The sequence below is a fragment of the Neofelis nebulosa genome, chromosome 6, assembly GCF_028018385.1.
Source record: "Neofelis nebulosa isolate mNeoNeb1 chromosome 6, mNeoNeb1.pri, whole genome shotgun sequence".
Lineage (NCBI taxonomy): Eukaryota > Metazoa > Chordata > Mammalia > Carnivora > Felidae > Neofelis > Neofelis nebulosa.
Window position 1 is genome coordinate 40912133 of NC_080787.1, and position 16084 is coordinate 40928216.

General features: G+C 39.6%; 1 protein-coding gene across 3 annotated transcripts in view; it reads left to right on the forward strand.

Annotated features, from left to right (window-relative positions):
* DNAH8 (dynein axonemal heavy chain 8) overlaps positions 1-16084 on the forward strand; it is a 335701-nt gene that overhangs the window by 313678 nt on the left and 5939 nt on the right. For all 3 annotated transcript variants that reach the window (XM_058733804.1, XM_058733802.1, XM_058733803.1), the window contains 2 exons: positions 309-461; positions 540-729. In XM_058733804.1, the coding sequence (XP_058589787.1) occupies positions 309-461; positions 540-729 (343 nt within the window). The remainder of the gene's footprint in view (positions 1-308; positions 462-539; positions 730-16084) is intronic.

Sequence of the window (16084 nt, forward strand, 5' to 3'; positions counted from 1 at the left end):
TTAATCATTTAAAAGGGAAAAAAGGTACAATTCTATTTCAGCTTTTTAAAGTACATTTCCAATTATCAACTAAGTACAATCAATAGGAAATAAAAATCATTTTAGTTGAACAGTAGTTTTTGAGGCCCAGAAAATGGGGAATTTAATGGCAAGTTTGGTTCTGCAAAAGATATTTTAGAATCCATTTGGTAGAGATATATCCAGAGGAAGAAAAAGAACAGAGACAGGAGAGATCATTGGAAGAGAAATAACAGATGATAAAAGAAATTTAGAAATTCATTTCTTGTATGCTTTTTTTTTTTTTTAAGGTGAAGGCTCATTTGATCAAGATGGGACATCTTAATTCAATGAACATATTTCTGAGACAAGAAATTGACAGAATGCAAAAAGTCATCTCAATACTTCGCAGTAGCTTGAGTGATCTAAAATTGGCCATTGAGGGAACAATCATTATGAGTGAGGTGAGCTATTATCTCAATTGTCATTTCCCTCTTCTGCTGATTTCTCTTGTTCTTATATTTTAACTTTACCTTTTTCAGAATTTGAGAGACGCCCTGGACAACATGTATGATGCTCGCATACCTCAGATCTGGAAAAGAGTGTCCTGGGATTCATCCACACTGGGCTTCTGGTTCACTGAACTTCTGGAAAGAAACGCTCAGTTTTCGACTTGGATATTTGAGGGGAGGCCCAATGTATTTTGGATGACTGGTTTCTTTAATCCACAAGGTATGTGCTCATAGGAGAGTGGGTAAAGTTGGAAGGTGAGGGTAGTTGCACTGTGGGATGAATATATATGATATATAATAATACAGAGGTACAGCTTGCTAAGTTCTGGGCATAGGCTTTCAAAGGCTGGGAAACACAGATGATCCTTCTGTAATTGTTTTGCAAATTCAATCTGAAATTCATTCTACCATTGCTTCCACAATATGGAGGCAAACCTTCCATTTTTCTTCTCACCTACTTCAGCAAGCCTGTGGTCAGGACATGTGAAATAATAAAGTTTTATTCAGATCTTAGTTTTAAATGTTTTACGAAAATGTCAAACATGAAGCACCAAAACATGCAAAAATTTTTCTAGGTTGCAGGAAATTAGACTGATTTCAAAACTGATCATGTGGCATTTAGTGAACTTCTAGACTCGGCCCCCTCTCGGTTTTTTATCCCCTGAAAAAGTGCTTTGTGATTCTGCTGCATTTCTTCCTTCACTCTAGAAATTCTTACTAAGTATTTTTTACTAAGTTACTAACCAGATGTCTATTGACATAATAAATTGTGTATAATTTGGTAAGCTCATAAAACCCACTATGGTTAAAGTTAGTGTTTTGGATTTAGAAATTTGTGGAGTTCATTGAATTCATAAAGTTCAGAGACACAACAACTTTTTGCCTTACTACAATACGGATAATTTTACTTCAAGTAATTCTTATTTTTTAAAGTTTTATTTAAATTCCAGTTAGTTAACATATAGTGTAATATGAGTTTCAGGTGTACAGTATAGTGATTCCACACTTCCATATATCACCTGCTGCTCATCACAAGTGCCCTTCTTAATCCCCATCACCTATTTCATCCATCCCCCCCACCAACCTCCCCTCTAATAACCATCAGTTTATTCTCTATAGTTAAGAGTTTGTTTTTTGATTTGCCTCTCCCTTTTTCCTTTGCTCATTTGTTTTGTTTATTAAAATCCACATATGAGTGAGAGCATATAGTATTGGTCTTTCTTTGACTGACTTATTTCGCTTAACAGGATACTCTCTGGCCTTATCCATGTTGCTGCAAATGGCAATATTTCATTCCTTTTGATGGCTGAGTAATATTACATTGTGTATACATATACCATAACTTCTCTATCCATTCATCAGTTGATGGGCACGTGGGCTGCTTCCATAATTTGGCTATTGTAGATAATGTTGCTATAAACATTGGGGTGCAAGTGTGTCCCTTTTAATCAGCATTTTTGTATCCTTTGGGTAAATATCTAGTAGTGCCATTGCTGGATCATAGGGTAGTTCTATTTTTAACTTTTTGATGAACCTCCACACTGTTTTCCACAATGGTGGTACAAGTTTGCATTCCCAACAGTGCAAGACGGTTTCCCTTTCTCCACACCCTCACCAACACCTGTTATTTCTTGTGCTGTTGAGTTTAGCCTTTCTGACAGGTGTGAGGTGATATCTCATTGTAGTCTTGATTTGCTTTTCTCTGACAGTGAGTAATGTTGAGCATCTTTTCAGGTGTCTGTTGGCCACCTATATTTCTTCTTTGGAAAAATGTCTATTCAGGCCCTCTGCCCAATTTTTAATTGGATTATTCATTTTAGGGGTGTTGAGTTGAAGTTCTCTATAGATTTTGGATACTAATCCTTTATCAGATATGTCATTTGCAAATATCTTCTCCCATTCTTTAGGTTTCCTGATAGTTTGCAGAAGCTTTTTTTTTTTTTTTTTTTTTTTTTTTTTTGCAGTCCCAATAGTTTATTTTTGCTTTTGTTCCCCTTACCTCAGGAGTCCTATCTAGAAGGAAGTTGCTATGGTTGATGTCAAAGAGGTTACTACCTGTGTTCTCTTCTAGGATTTTTATGGTTTCAGGTCTTACATTTAGGTCTTTAATCCATTTTTAATTTATTTTTGTGTATGGTGTAAGAAAGTGGCCCAGTTTCATTCTTTTGCATGTTGCTGTCCAGTTTTCCCAACACCATTTGTCAAAAAGACTGTCTTTTTCCCACTGAATATTCTTTACTGCTTTGTCGAAGATTAATTGGCCATGTAATTATGGGTTCATTTCTAGGTTTTCTATTCTGTTCTGTTGATATAGGTATCTATTCTTGGTCCAGTACCATACTGTGTTGATCACTACAGGTTTGTAATATAACTTAAAGTCTGGAATTATGATGCTTCAAGCTTTGCTTTTCTTTTTCAAAATTGGCTTTGGCTATTTGGGGTCTTGTGGTTCCATACAAATTTTAGGACTGCTTGTTCTAGCTCTGTGAAAAATTCTGTTGGTACTTTGAAAGGGATTGAATTAAATATGTAGATTGCTTTCGATAGTATAGACATTTTAACAATATTTGTTCTTCCAATCCATGATCATGATCATGGAATGTCTTTCCATTTTTTTTTTCTGTCATCTTAAATTTCATTCATCAATGTTTTATAGTATTCAGAGTACAGGTCTTTTTCTTGTTTGGTTAGGCTTATTCCTACGTATCTTATGGTTTTTGGTGTAATTATAAATGGGATTGATTCCTTATCTTTCTACTGCTTCGTTATTGGTGTATAGAAATGCAACACATTTCTGTATGTTGGTTTTGCATCCTGCAACTTTACTGAATTCATGTATACGTTCTAGCAGGTTTTTTTGGTGGTCTTTAGGGTTTTCTATGTAGAGTATCATGTCATCTGCATATAGTGAAAGTTTGACTTCTTCCTTGCTGATTTGGATGCCTTTTGTTTCTTTTTGTTGTCTGATTGCTGTGGCTAGGACTTCTAGTACTATGTTGAATAAATGTGGTGAGGGTGGACATCCCTGTCTTGTTCCTGACTATAGAGGAAAAGCTTTCAGTTTTTCTCCATTAAAGATGATATTAGCTATGGTTTTTTTTTTTTTATATATGGCCTTTATTATGTTGAGGTATGTTCCCTCTAAACCTACTTTGTGGAGGGTTTTTAAAATGAATGGATGTTGTACTTTGTCAAATGCCTTTTCTGTATCTATTGAAGTGATAATATGGTTCTTATCCTTTCTTTTATTATGTGGTGTATCACACTGATTGATTTGTGAATATTGAACCACTCCTGCAGCCCAGGAATAAATCCCACTTGATTGTGGTGAATAATTCTTTTAATGTACTGTGGAATTTGATTTGCTAGTATCTTGTTGAGAATTTTTGCATTCGTGTTAATCAGGGATATTGGCTTGTAATTCTCCTTTTTAGTGGGGTCTTTGTCTGTTTTTGGAATCAAGGTAATCTGGCTTCATAAAATGAGTTTGGAAGTTTTCCTCCCATTTCTATTTTTTGGATCAGTTTGAGAAGAATATGTATAACTCTTCTTTAAAGGTCTGATATAATTCCCCTGGGAAGCCATCTGGCCCTGGACTTTTGTTTGTTGGGAGATTTTTGATTACTGATTCAATTTCTTTGCTAGTTATGGGTCTGTTCAAATGTTCTATTTCTTCTGTTTTACTTTTGGTAGTTTGTATGTTTCCAGGAATTTTCCCATTTCTTCCAGATTGCCCAGTTTGTTGACGTACAATTTTTGATAATATTCTCTTATGATTGTATTTCTGTGGTGTTGGTTGTGATCTGTCCACTTTCATCCATGATTTTATTTATTTTGGTCTTTTTTTTTTTAATAAGTCTGGTTACAGGGTTATCAATTTTACTTTCTTTCAAAGAATCAGCTCTTAGTTTTGTTGATCTGTTCTGCTGTGTTTTTGTTGTTGTTGTTGTTGTTGTTGTTGTTGTTGCTTGTTTCTATGTCATTCATTTCTGTTCTAATATTTATTATTTCCCTTCTGGCTTTAGGCTTTATTTGCTATTTCTTTTCTAGCTCATTTGGGTGTAAGTTTAGGTTGTGTATTTGAGACTTTTCTTGCATCAGGTAGGCCTGATGGCTATATACTTCCCTCTTATGACTGTCTTTGCTGCATCTCAAGGTTTGGGACTGTCATGTTTCCATTTTCATTTGTTTCCATATACTTTTAAATTTCTTCTTTAATTTCCTGGTTAACTCATCCATTATTTAGTAGGATGTTCTTTAATATCTATGTATTTGTGGTCTTTCCTCATTTTTTTCTTATGATTAACTTCAAGTTTCATAGCATTGTTGTTCTGAAAATACACATGGTGTGATCTCAATCTTTTTGTACTTGTTGAGAGCTGATTTGTGACCCAGTATGTGATCTGTTTTAGAGAATGTTTCATGTTAACTCAAAAAGAATGTGTATTCGGCTGTATTAGGATGAAATGCCCTGAATATATCTATTAAGTCCATCTGATCCAGTGGGTCATTCAAAGCCATTGTTTCCTTGTTGATTTTTTGCTTAGATGATCTGTCCATTGTTGTTAAGTGGGGGTGCTAAAGTCCCTTACTATTATTGTACTATTATCAATGAGTTTCTTTATATTTGTTTTTAAATGACATATATATTTGGGTGTTTACAATTTGGGGGCATAAATATTTACAATTGTTAGGTCTTCTTGGTGGAGAGACCCTCCCCCCGATTCATTATTTAGTTGCATGTTATTTAACTTTCATGTATTTGTGGTGTTTGCAGATTTTTTTTCTTGAGGTTGACTTCTAGTTTCATAGCCACTTCAAGTAATTCTTGGCCAAAATAAAGTAATGTTGGATTCCTTACAGTTCAGCATCTTATAGGTCCACTTGAAATACAATTTAATTTACACATACAAATTTAAGAGGTATTATTGCTACTCACAATATGGTTGAATCTCATAAAATAATCTCAAGTGAAGGAAGTCAGACAGAACACATTGCAATTTGTTATACTGTGTACATTGTGATGTATGTATACTGTATAATTCCATTTACACAAAGAATCAAAACAGGCAAAACAGATCCATGGTATTAAAAGTCAGGCTAGTGGTTGCCCTTGAGGGAGAGGGCAGTGATTGCAAAAGGGCGCAAGGGGGCTTCTGGGGGCCTAGGAATGTTCCATTTCTTGCTCTGGATGTTGGTTACATGGCTGTATTCTCTTGGTGAAAATTCGTCATGCTGTACACTTACGCAGTTTTCTTTGTATAAATAATACTTCAACAAATAGTATACCTTTAATTGTCCCCTGTGTACATACATTAATTCACTTCATGCATTTTTAAGTATCTTAACATTTTCTAAATTTAAAACACTAACCATGGCTGTTTTTATGAGCTTACAAAACTATACATAGTATATTACTGTGTCAATAGGCTTTATATTTGTAAAGGACAGCTCCCAGATTTCACTTATTTTTCTCCCAGATTTTCCATTGAATTTGGGGAGGAAACATTTTTATTATGGTTCTCGGATTTCATGTGTCTACTTATGAGTGTCTCTTTCCTCCTTACCAGCCCTCAATTTGAGTGAGTTGTCACCAGGTAATTCCTGGCTTGAGGGCCTGAAGAAATAGCACTTAACTTAATTAGGATTGTCTAACCACCTTCCATTTGCTAGCCCCTCTGCTAGGTGCTTTCAATAGAGAGAGATTTGAGACCCAATTCATGCCCTAAAGGAGCTTCATAATCTGATTGGTAAGACAGACCCATCAGCAACTTTAACATAATGTGATAAGTGCTTCACCCGAGTGAGAGCTTAGTGCCATAGTAGTACAGAGGACAGGAAGATGAATTCTCCCAAGGCAAGGCTCCAGAAGAGCTTTATACAGGAAGAATGGGGTAGAATTTGCAGGGACTTGAGAAAGGGGCATTCCAGTCAGAGACCTGAGCAAAGACAAGGCATCTCCAGGGAAAGAAGGACAGCAGCATGGCCTGAGTTCAGAGCAGGGAGCAGAGGTGGGGGGCAGTGAGGCTGGCGTGTGGAGTCTCCTGGGGGAGTTTAGGCCACATCATAAAGGCAGTTGGAAGTCCCAATTCGGGATCAAATTGGGTCTTTGATCCAATTTGATCAAAGATCAAAGATCAAAAGATAATCCCAGGAGAAGGTAGAGAGTAGACTGGAGTATGAAGCTTCTGAGCAATAAGACTCTTACCGAGTCCAAGGGAGAGAGCCTGGGACCTTAACTAGGTGAAGAGGAAGGGACAGATCTGATGGGGTGACTAAATGGGGGACTTTTTTCATTATTTATTTATTTATTTTAGAGAGAGATAGCAGGAAAAAGGGACAAAGGGGGAGGGAGAGAGAGAGAGAGAGAGAGAGAGAGAGAGAGAGAGAGAGGATCCTAAGCAGGCTCCATGCTCAGCACAGAGCCCAGTGTGGGGCTCAATCCCACGACCCTGGGATCATGACCTGAGCCAAAGTCAAGGGTCAGAAGCTCAACTGACTGAGCCACCCATGCACCCTGAATGGGGGATCTTTGAGAGAATAGAGAAAGAAAATGGCTGAGGCTAAAGGCCTGGTATAAGGCAGGGAGCATTGGAAGAGGGACTGGCTGAGAGGAAAGCAAGGAGCACTGGATTTGTCAGCTAGTGCCGGTGGGACATCCAGGTGGAGAGGTGTGTTGGCAGACTTGGAATTTGGGAGAGGGGTAAAGATCAGTGATTTTTAAAAGGATGTGAGGTCATTAAGTGCATTTTTGATATTCAAGAACCAAGGTAATGGGGTTGGTTCATCCCTGGCCTTCCATAGACACAGACAAATTAAGTTGTATATCACAACACACAGTCTCTTTCCATGACTGGTTTTTTTTTTTTCATTAGAAATATGACTTAAAATGGCAAAGTATTAATGTGAACTAATCTGTAATTGTTACTGTTTGTTAAGAAATGTCACAAGCCAGATCATTTTAAAAAATTCAAATGCAGATGTACATTTCAGTTTTCTTGCCATTATTTGTTAGTAATACCAATCCTTTCTCTTTCCTTAATTCCTGTTTTCAGGTTAAACTCTGATTCTTTCTCTCATGGCTCTCATGTCTTGGAAAGGCCTGGATTCAAGCATGCTACCTTTATGCACATGTACATAGACATATACCCTTGTCTTGTCTATGATTGCTTTTTATTTGTGGTGTAGCATAGTAGAGGTCAGCTTTCCCTGCACACTAATCACTTTTCTGCTTCCTTTTCCTTTTCTTGACATGAGAGAAAAATTACCTTCTGTTCCATATCACCTGACCAAATCTGGACATCACAAAGATTTACAGCAATTTCATACATGTTCATAGGCAGTGTGCAAGCAGATAAAGCGCCTTCCAATTGGAAGCTTCTCTGATCACTATTTGACAATAATTGATTCTTAGCATGACTATATCTCCTGGGTTTTATATCTTCTAGCCCAGTCCCCTTCAATGAAATTTCTTTCTTTGGCTCAAGATATTTAAATAAATGGGGTTTTTTTTAATTAAAAAAAAAAACACGTTGAAGTAAAACGTAATTCAGTTTGCAACAAGACCATAGTTTTATTACAAATACGTAGAGTCAAAATCACTTAGGCTATGAAATATTTGAAAATAAAATTTCACATATAACCATTTAGTTTTGTGTTCTTATAATGTAATATGGCATCCAGTACTGTCAGATGTGTGTTTCCCGTGGCGTCTCTAAAGATTGCTCCTCAGGCCTAAGTGCCTTCAAGGCCCATGCTGCCACAAGGACAGGTGATAGCCTTGTGTGCCCCCCAGTCTGTGTCTGAGCTGAATGCTGTTTGTAGCACTGCTCCATTGCCTTATGGTGGTCTGATATTTTGTCAGTCATACTCGAAGAGGCTGAGTCAGCCGCCATGGAATGGTATTTTCAGTCCCCTTCACAATAATTTCTTGTAGTAGTTGATGAGCTCACCTATATGGCAGTTAGGCTTGATTATTAAAATGGTCAGGTGGGAGTGCCTGGGTGGATCATTTGGTTAAGCAGCTGACTCTTGATTTCAGCTCAGGGCATGATCTCATAGTGAGTTCGATCCCTGCATCAGGCTCTATGCTCACAGCATGGAGCCTGCTTTGGATCTTCTGTCTCCCTCTCTCTGCCCCTCCCTCACTCACACATGATCTTCTCTCCCTTTCTCTCTCTCTCTCTCTCTCACTATCTTCCTCCCCCCCACTCTCTTTCTCTCTCTCTCAAAAATAAATAAATATTTTTAAAAAATGGTCAAGCTCTCTGTACCCATGACCCTATAATATTTGTTCAATGGCTCAACTTTTGGTAGTGCAGGGATTTGCACCCCAGTGATTACTCAGGTCCAAGAGGACCTTAATACTCCAGCAATTGTTGATACACATGTTCACATATTGTTTAAGATTGTCCTTCTCAGGGGGCACCTGGGTGGCTCAGTCGGTTGGGCGTCCGACTTCGGCTCAGGTCATGATCTCACACTCCGTGAGTTCGAGCCCCGCGTCAGGCTCTGTGCTGACAGCTCAGAGCCTGGAGCCTACTTCGGATTCTGTATCTCCCTCTCTCTCTGCTGCTCCCCTGCTCACACTGTATCTCTCTCTGTCTCAAAAATAAATAAAAACATTAAAAAAAAAAAGATTGTCCTTCTCAGGGTTCTTGAAGGAATTCTTCTGTCTCTTGTTCCCACAGGTGTACATTTTCAGAGTATCATGTACATATGATTTAGATTCTAATTTGTGTGTGTGTGTGTGTGTGTGTGTGTGTGTGTGTGTGCCTGTGTCGTAGGTGTAGAAAATGAGTTGTAATGAGCCTGGCTTCAAGTAGGGATTGACTGCCTTTCAAAACCTCTTAATTGATAGCCATGCTTTGTCATTTGTTGTTAGGTATGATTCACAGGTACTGCTGATGCAGAGGCTGAACATGCTCTTCAGACCTCACACCTCTATCTTAGATTGAATCATGTAGTATGGTTATTTTACAAATGTTTAACTCCACCTGGAGCCTGATGCCATTTGGATGCCAACTTCTGTTAGGTTTTCTGCTTTTTTTTCTCAGTGTCTCAACAATCCGTGTCAGTCTGACAAAGGAGATATCAGTGACAAGTTATACATAGTACAAATCAAGATTTTCTGTTAGAGGATTTTGCTAAAGCAAGGGGATAGGTATTTTTTGTCCTGTTATCTTTTTTTATAGTAAAAATTATCTATAACCTCTTGCTGATGTATTTGTTTTCAGGGCAACATCATCAACTAGCAGCACTTTCTGAATGTTTGTCTTATAAAAAGCCTGACGTTTGTTGGGTGGAAAAGTGCACCAAGGTTTAATAGAATTTTAGGATTAGAAGGGACTGGGAGATTTCTTCTAATCCCACAACAATCATAATCATTCCCTAAAGCTACTGTGTGCTGAACCAGAGCTTCCCCTAATGTCTGAGGGAAGCCAGGTGAATGGACCTCAGGGTTCTAAACCTCTGAGTGATAGTACTCACCTGCTCTATCCTCAAACCACAGAATGATAGGATGACTGTGGACACCTTAAAATGCCTCCAAAATGAGTAACAACCCATCTTCCTTGCCTTCATGTCACAGGGGCTTAGATGTACCTGGCTTCAGTCATAATCCTTATACACATCTCTTATAATTCTAGTTTCTGCACATCGTTATCTTCCTTACCAAGTGTCCAATCCCTTGTAATCTGGCCAGCCTCATCACTGCTCTCTCCAAGGCTACCAAACCTAGTGACCTTATTGCCAACTTCATTCCCCTTAACTATACTAGGATGCCAATTCTGGAAACTCTTCAACACCTTGGCTTTCGTCCATCATCTTCCTTGGTTCTCCTCCTGTCTCTTCTAGGACTGCTTCTTAGTCCACTTTTGTAGGCTCTTCTCAAGCAAGTTCTGCCCTTGGCCCTGGTACCTACATGGATGATGTCAACCATTCTCACAGATGCAACTGTTTATCTGCACATACGACTGACTCATCCAAAGTCCTTGTTTGAGATTCTGATTCTTCACTTCCAACTGTGAATGTAGAGTATTCCATACTCCTGTGAACCTCACCAGTACTGCCATCTGGTCATCTTCCTCCTAAACCATCCTCATCAAGATTCTGTACATTTGCTTATGTATCACCATCCTCCAGATCACCCAATCCTTATGAATGGTCCTTTCATATCCAAACAGCTTTGAAGAGGGAAGCCAAGAAACCATAGTGTGGTAGAAGACAAGAGGGGAAAGTAGGAAGTAGTGATAGAAGCTGCCAGAAATCAAGTAAGATAGGACCAAACGTGGTCAGATGGCTTTATCAACAAGGAGATTGTTGGCAAAAGAAGTGTCAGTGAGGTGGATGGGGAGGTGGAGGAGTCAGACTTCAAGGTGAGTGAGTAGGACCACAGGAAATGGCGAGACAGAGAATATGAACAAGAAGGATAATTGTCTCAAGCAAGTTGGCTTTGAAGAGGAAAAGCAAGTTGGAGGAGTGGTTGTAAGAAGAAAAGATTTCCTTTTTCCTTCTTACAATGATAGGAGAGGCTTGAGTCTATTCAAATACGGTTGGGAAGAAGCCAGTAGAGAGAGATAGAAGGAGAGTGAGAGACAGAGAGAGAGTGCACACAAAGATAACAGACAGAGATAAAAGAAGCAAAGAGGGGATGGTTTCCAAGAGGAGAGATGCACTCTGAGAGGGTGGAAGGACACCACACACATTGTAGGGAGGAATGAGTGTAGATGCAAGTGAGTTTGTCAGTTTGATGGCAAAGAGATAAGGGAGTTCTTATCTGATGCTTTCTATTTTCTCCTTGAAGAAGGACATGAAGTGATCTCAGGAGCAGGAAGGTGTTGGAGGAGAGACTTAAGGAGGGGGCAGAAGTTTGAGAAATTGGGCTACTGAGGGAGACAGGGAAAGATTCGTGGGTGGCTTTGAGAATCCTGTCAAGGACAGTGGCAATGATGTGGTGGTCTGAGTATTATTTGGCAGCCTGGAATAGGTATAGGAAGGGGAACATTTGGATTCATGTAGGATTGGAGTTTTGGCTGGGCAAGTGATGACAAGAATGAACCTAGACTACCTGGGAAAGAAGGGAAGAAAAGGTGGAGTTCAGGAGGTCTTCAGAAATGATAAGGTCAGGGAATGGAGAGGTCAAGATGCTAAATGGATGCTGAAGAGGCCCAGATGATCGAGGATGCCCAGTGAATGGAGGCAGATAGTATTTGGAGATGGGAGGAGCATGTGGCCTGAGGGTGTGTTTGTCAAAGCAGCAGAGATTCTCATAAAGGATGGAGGAACAATTGGGAAGGACTGTGTCTTTAGGGTTGAGTAGGGCTCCAGTAAGGGGAAGAAGATGGAGAGAATGTTCTGTGAAGAGTTGGTTGACCATAGAACCACTCTAGGGGAAAAAATGGAAAGGTTTGATTGGGGCAAGGGAAAGGAAGCATAAAGTAGCACTCAGAGAAGGTAGAGCAGCTCAAGGAATTACATTTTGGCACATAAAACATGGTGGGTTTAGGGGACCGCAGAAGTAGCCCCAGCTTTCCCACTTATACTCAGGTTCTGTTGAAGCCAACCCTGTCCTGGATTAACAACATCACAGACAGCATGTATGTCTCAAGGGACTGTGGAAGGAGTCCACTCATACAACTGACAGCCTTCCTAATATTTTGCTTGTACATGGGGCATTTCTGTTACTACTTGTCAAATTTGTTCTTAAAACAAATCTGGGTCAGTGACCTCTCAGTGGCCTGCTGTGTGGATCTTTTTACATAGCAGTATTTCTCAGCCCTACCTGTACAATAGAATCTCCTGCAAAACTTTTAATACATAGTAATGCCTGGGGCTCCAGACCAATTATATCAGAACCTCTGGTGATGAGGCCTCTAGTCTGGACAGTTAGTTTTCCTAAAAGCTCCCTTGGTCATTCTAATGTGTAAACTAGGCCTTAGACTACCCAGTATGTGGTCCACCAGCCAACAACATCAGTACTGCTTGGGAGCTTGATAGAAATGGAGAATCTCAGGCCCCTACCCTTGACCTACCTACTGAATCATAACCTGCATGTTAATAAAAGCTTCTTCCCCAGCTGATACCTAAGAACATTAAAGTTTGAGAAGCCCTGCCTTGAAACAATGCCAATGCCAGCGTCCCACCTCTAGATTCTGATTTTACTGATCTGGGTTGTGACATGGGAATCAGGAGTTATAAGACTTCCCAGATATTTCTAACTTGCAGCCAAGTTTAAGATCCCCCACCTTACAGCATCTAGCAAAGCATCAGGAGAGGTGCCTGGTGCATTTTTATTCAACCGGGTGGATCAGCCTCATCTTTGTTTAACGATTTCTGACCTTTATTTAACTTACTAATGAACTCTGTTTGCTTCTCATTTGGGGGAAAAACTGCCTGCCATATGCTTGCAGCAGGAACATCATTTCTCCTCATCTTTGAAGATGCTACTGGGAGGCTTGGTAACTAATAAGACAGGAAATACTGCCCAACCTAAGGCCCGTTACATAAAGACCGGTTCATTTATTAAAGAAAAAAAAAATGGCCGATAGGAGCATCATTACAGAATACTAACCTCCTCCTTATCAAATTGAGACAAGCAACCTTCCTGATTAGTTATTTCTTTAGTCTCTTCTCAGGCCATGTTTGAAATGATACTTAAAGAACTCTACAGCTTTCTTTAGGCTGACTGATTGCACAAGTCGAACAACAGTAATTAGTTTGCTGAAATGTTGGGTTACTACTATTACAGGAATTACGACACAACACATGTTACTTTAGACCTGAGTTTCCAAAGTACAACACTAGCTTGAAAGTGAAAATTTTAAAGAAAAACTTGACAAGTCTTTTAAGATTTCATTGTGCTGTATGAGTGTGAAGGTGAAAAAAAAATTTTTTTAAACACCTCATTTAGAACACATGCAACTCAGATGTTTGAATAGTCAAATCACCCATTTCCATGTGGGTGGTTAAATATCATGAAGAACAAAAGGTTATTATTGGTGAAGACTTCCCCCAACTTTTTGTTTCTCAATTCAAACATATGAAAGTATGAATCACTTTTCTACCACTGATGATTGAAATTTGGTTTAAGAATTATTAAAACTAAATTGGTGCCAAGACAAAAGCTTTTCAAGTTTTTATAAAGAAAAATATGTCAATAGTCCTTTAAAATTATACAGGCTTCAGGGGCACCTGAGTGGCTCAGTCAGTTAAGTGACCAACTCTTGATTTCAGCTCAGGTCATGCTCTCACAGTTTGTGAGTTTGAGCCCCGTATCCGACTCTGCACTGTGTCAGCGCAGAGCCTGCTTGGAATTCTCTCTCCCTCTCTCTTTGCCCCTACTCCACTCATGCTATCTCTCTCAAAATAAATAAACAAACATAAAAATGTTTTAAAAAGAAAAATAAATAAAATTATACAGGCTTCAGAAAACAAAGATTTTGATTCCACTAGCCTTGATATTAGTCTACAAGAAAGGTGGCCATTCATTGTTTTAAATTCAATAGTGAACATTTCAGTGGATTTATTGCAATTGGAATTCCACAAGATCATGTTTTTCTTTTTAGGAAGCCAAAACAAAACTATCAAGACTTGAAAAACTATGTTATCTTCTCCATGTTCTCTGGGTGGGAATTACCCATAGAACAGTTCCCTGCCCTCCACTCTCAGGCCTCAGATATATTTCTTTAACATTTTCCTTTCTTAACAGTTCAAGGTAATCTGTGTTCTAGATTCTACCTACTGGCATACTAAAAGTGCTACCCAAGCATTAGGAGGCATACTATTGAAGTAAACTAGACAACATCATGCATATCCCCTAGTAGGCAGGAGATAGGAGATGGTCTCTCCCTAATTGCACTGGAGGTTTTCAGAGCTCTTCAATAATGGCTGAAATCTTCAAAGCAGGTGTGTTACATAAGAGAGAACCCCAGTCATTCATCATCTGGCACCTGTGTCATTGTCTGGAGTGCCGTATGAAGAGAGGTTAAATTTGCAATTTAGTTGGAATTTAAAATGTTATAGAAAATTTCAATTATTCAATTTGTGCCGATGAACGGTTGAGACCAAGATTCATGGATTGTGCATTGTGACCCGGTAGGTTCATAGATCAGGGATGAATTTTAAAATATTGCATAATAGGGTCAATTGAAATCCAACTACTCTACTTGGATACACAGTGTCTAATACGCCACATGGATGCACGCTTAGTGTTGAATGATGAAAATGACATTCATGGAGGGATTTACAAGAAAGAATTGGATTTTATTATTGTGGTCACTGTTGGTTTGCACCTTCCTGGGGAGCTTTGAAGGTGTACTCTGAAACCAGCCCCAAATACAGAGAGCAGGGAAAGATGGAAGAAAGACGCAGGCCATTCAGATTGGTAGGTTGAAGGTTTTATAAGTAAGGACACTTACATGAAAGGTTTATCTTGGGTGGCCAGAAGCCAAATAGATCTCTACCCACCAGCCAAATGTTAAAAGTTTATATAGAGGACTTAACTGAGTTCAGTCATGTATACCATCCAGATGGCCTCAACAATACATCACTATCTCAAGGCTATGTCCTTAGGGCAGCTTCTGGAAGCAGGAAGGGCAAGTGGAACACACATTTCAAGGACAGGGGAGGGAATGAGGAGGCTCCAATTGCCCAAGTGCAGCTCACAGATCAGCTGGTGGCTGTGTCCTCTTGATGACCTTCTGCAACACTCTGTGACCAGCTCTTACAATCTCATGGGGCCTCCTCTTCTGCAATGGGACCTGAGCAGTCAGCAAGGGGTTTCACTAGCATGAAGCTGGCTCTTTCAGTAGCCATCTGGCTGCATAGGAGGGAGATACCACGCCAACAGAATGGACACACATGCAAGAGAAAACACATATTAAGACAATGATCCCCAAAGTTAGTCACAGCTTTTTCCACTCACAGCTCCATGATTCTAACCACTGATTTATTAAGTTCCTTAGGTTGGGAGCTGGATCACTCAGGGCATTCACTGGTGTCTTCATGTGATTTAATAAAGATGATACGTTAGCAGACTCATCAGGAATGAGCAACATTCTATTTGGATAATGGCAGAGATACCTCCCTGTGAGGCAGTAATAATGTCCAAGGCCATCCTATTTTGGAAGACAGTTTTTCTCATTAGAGACATCTCAGTGTTTGGTAAGGACAGGCTCTGTTGGCTATCATTCAAAGCTTGCTGGATGAATTTACTAAGAGCTTCTGTGTGTCCGATAACATCCTCCAGGCCAATGGAGGGACAGAGACTGTGGCCAAATGATTGTACCTGTGGAAAAAAACACACCCACCTTTCTGAGGAGAGGGAAGTTGGCAGTTTTAGGAACGTGGCCCTTGACCTGGTTGTGCATAGCATATGTGTTGGCTGGGGGGAGGCAGCCTGTCAGGCATGAGGAGATGGACTGGGGGGGTGCGATATGCCAGACCGGGACCCCCACCTTCTCCCCTCTTTGAGTGGCGAATGTTCTGTTTCAGGCATACTGCATCTCAACAGTCTGGCCTGCAGCAGGACAGTGGGATCCCAGTGAAGATTGAGTAGTTCCCCCTCACCCAGGGGT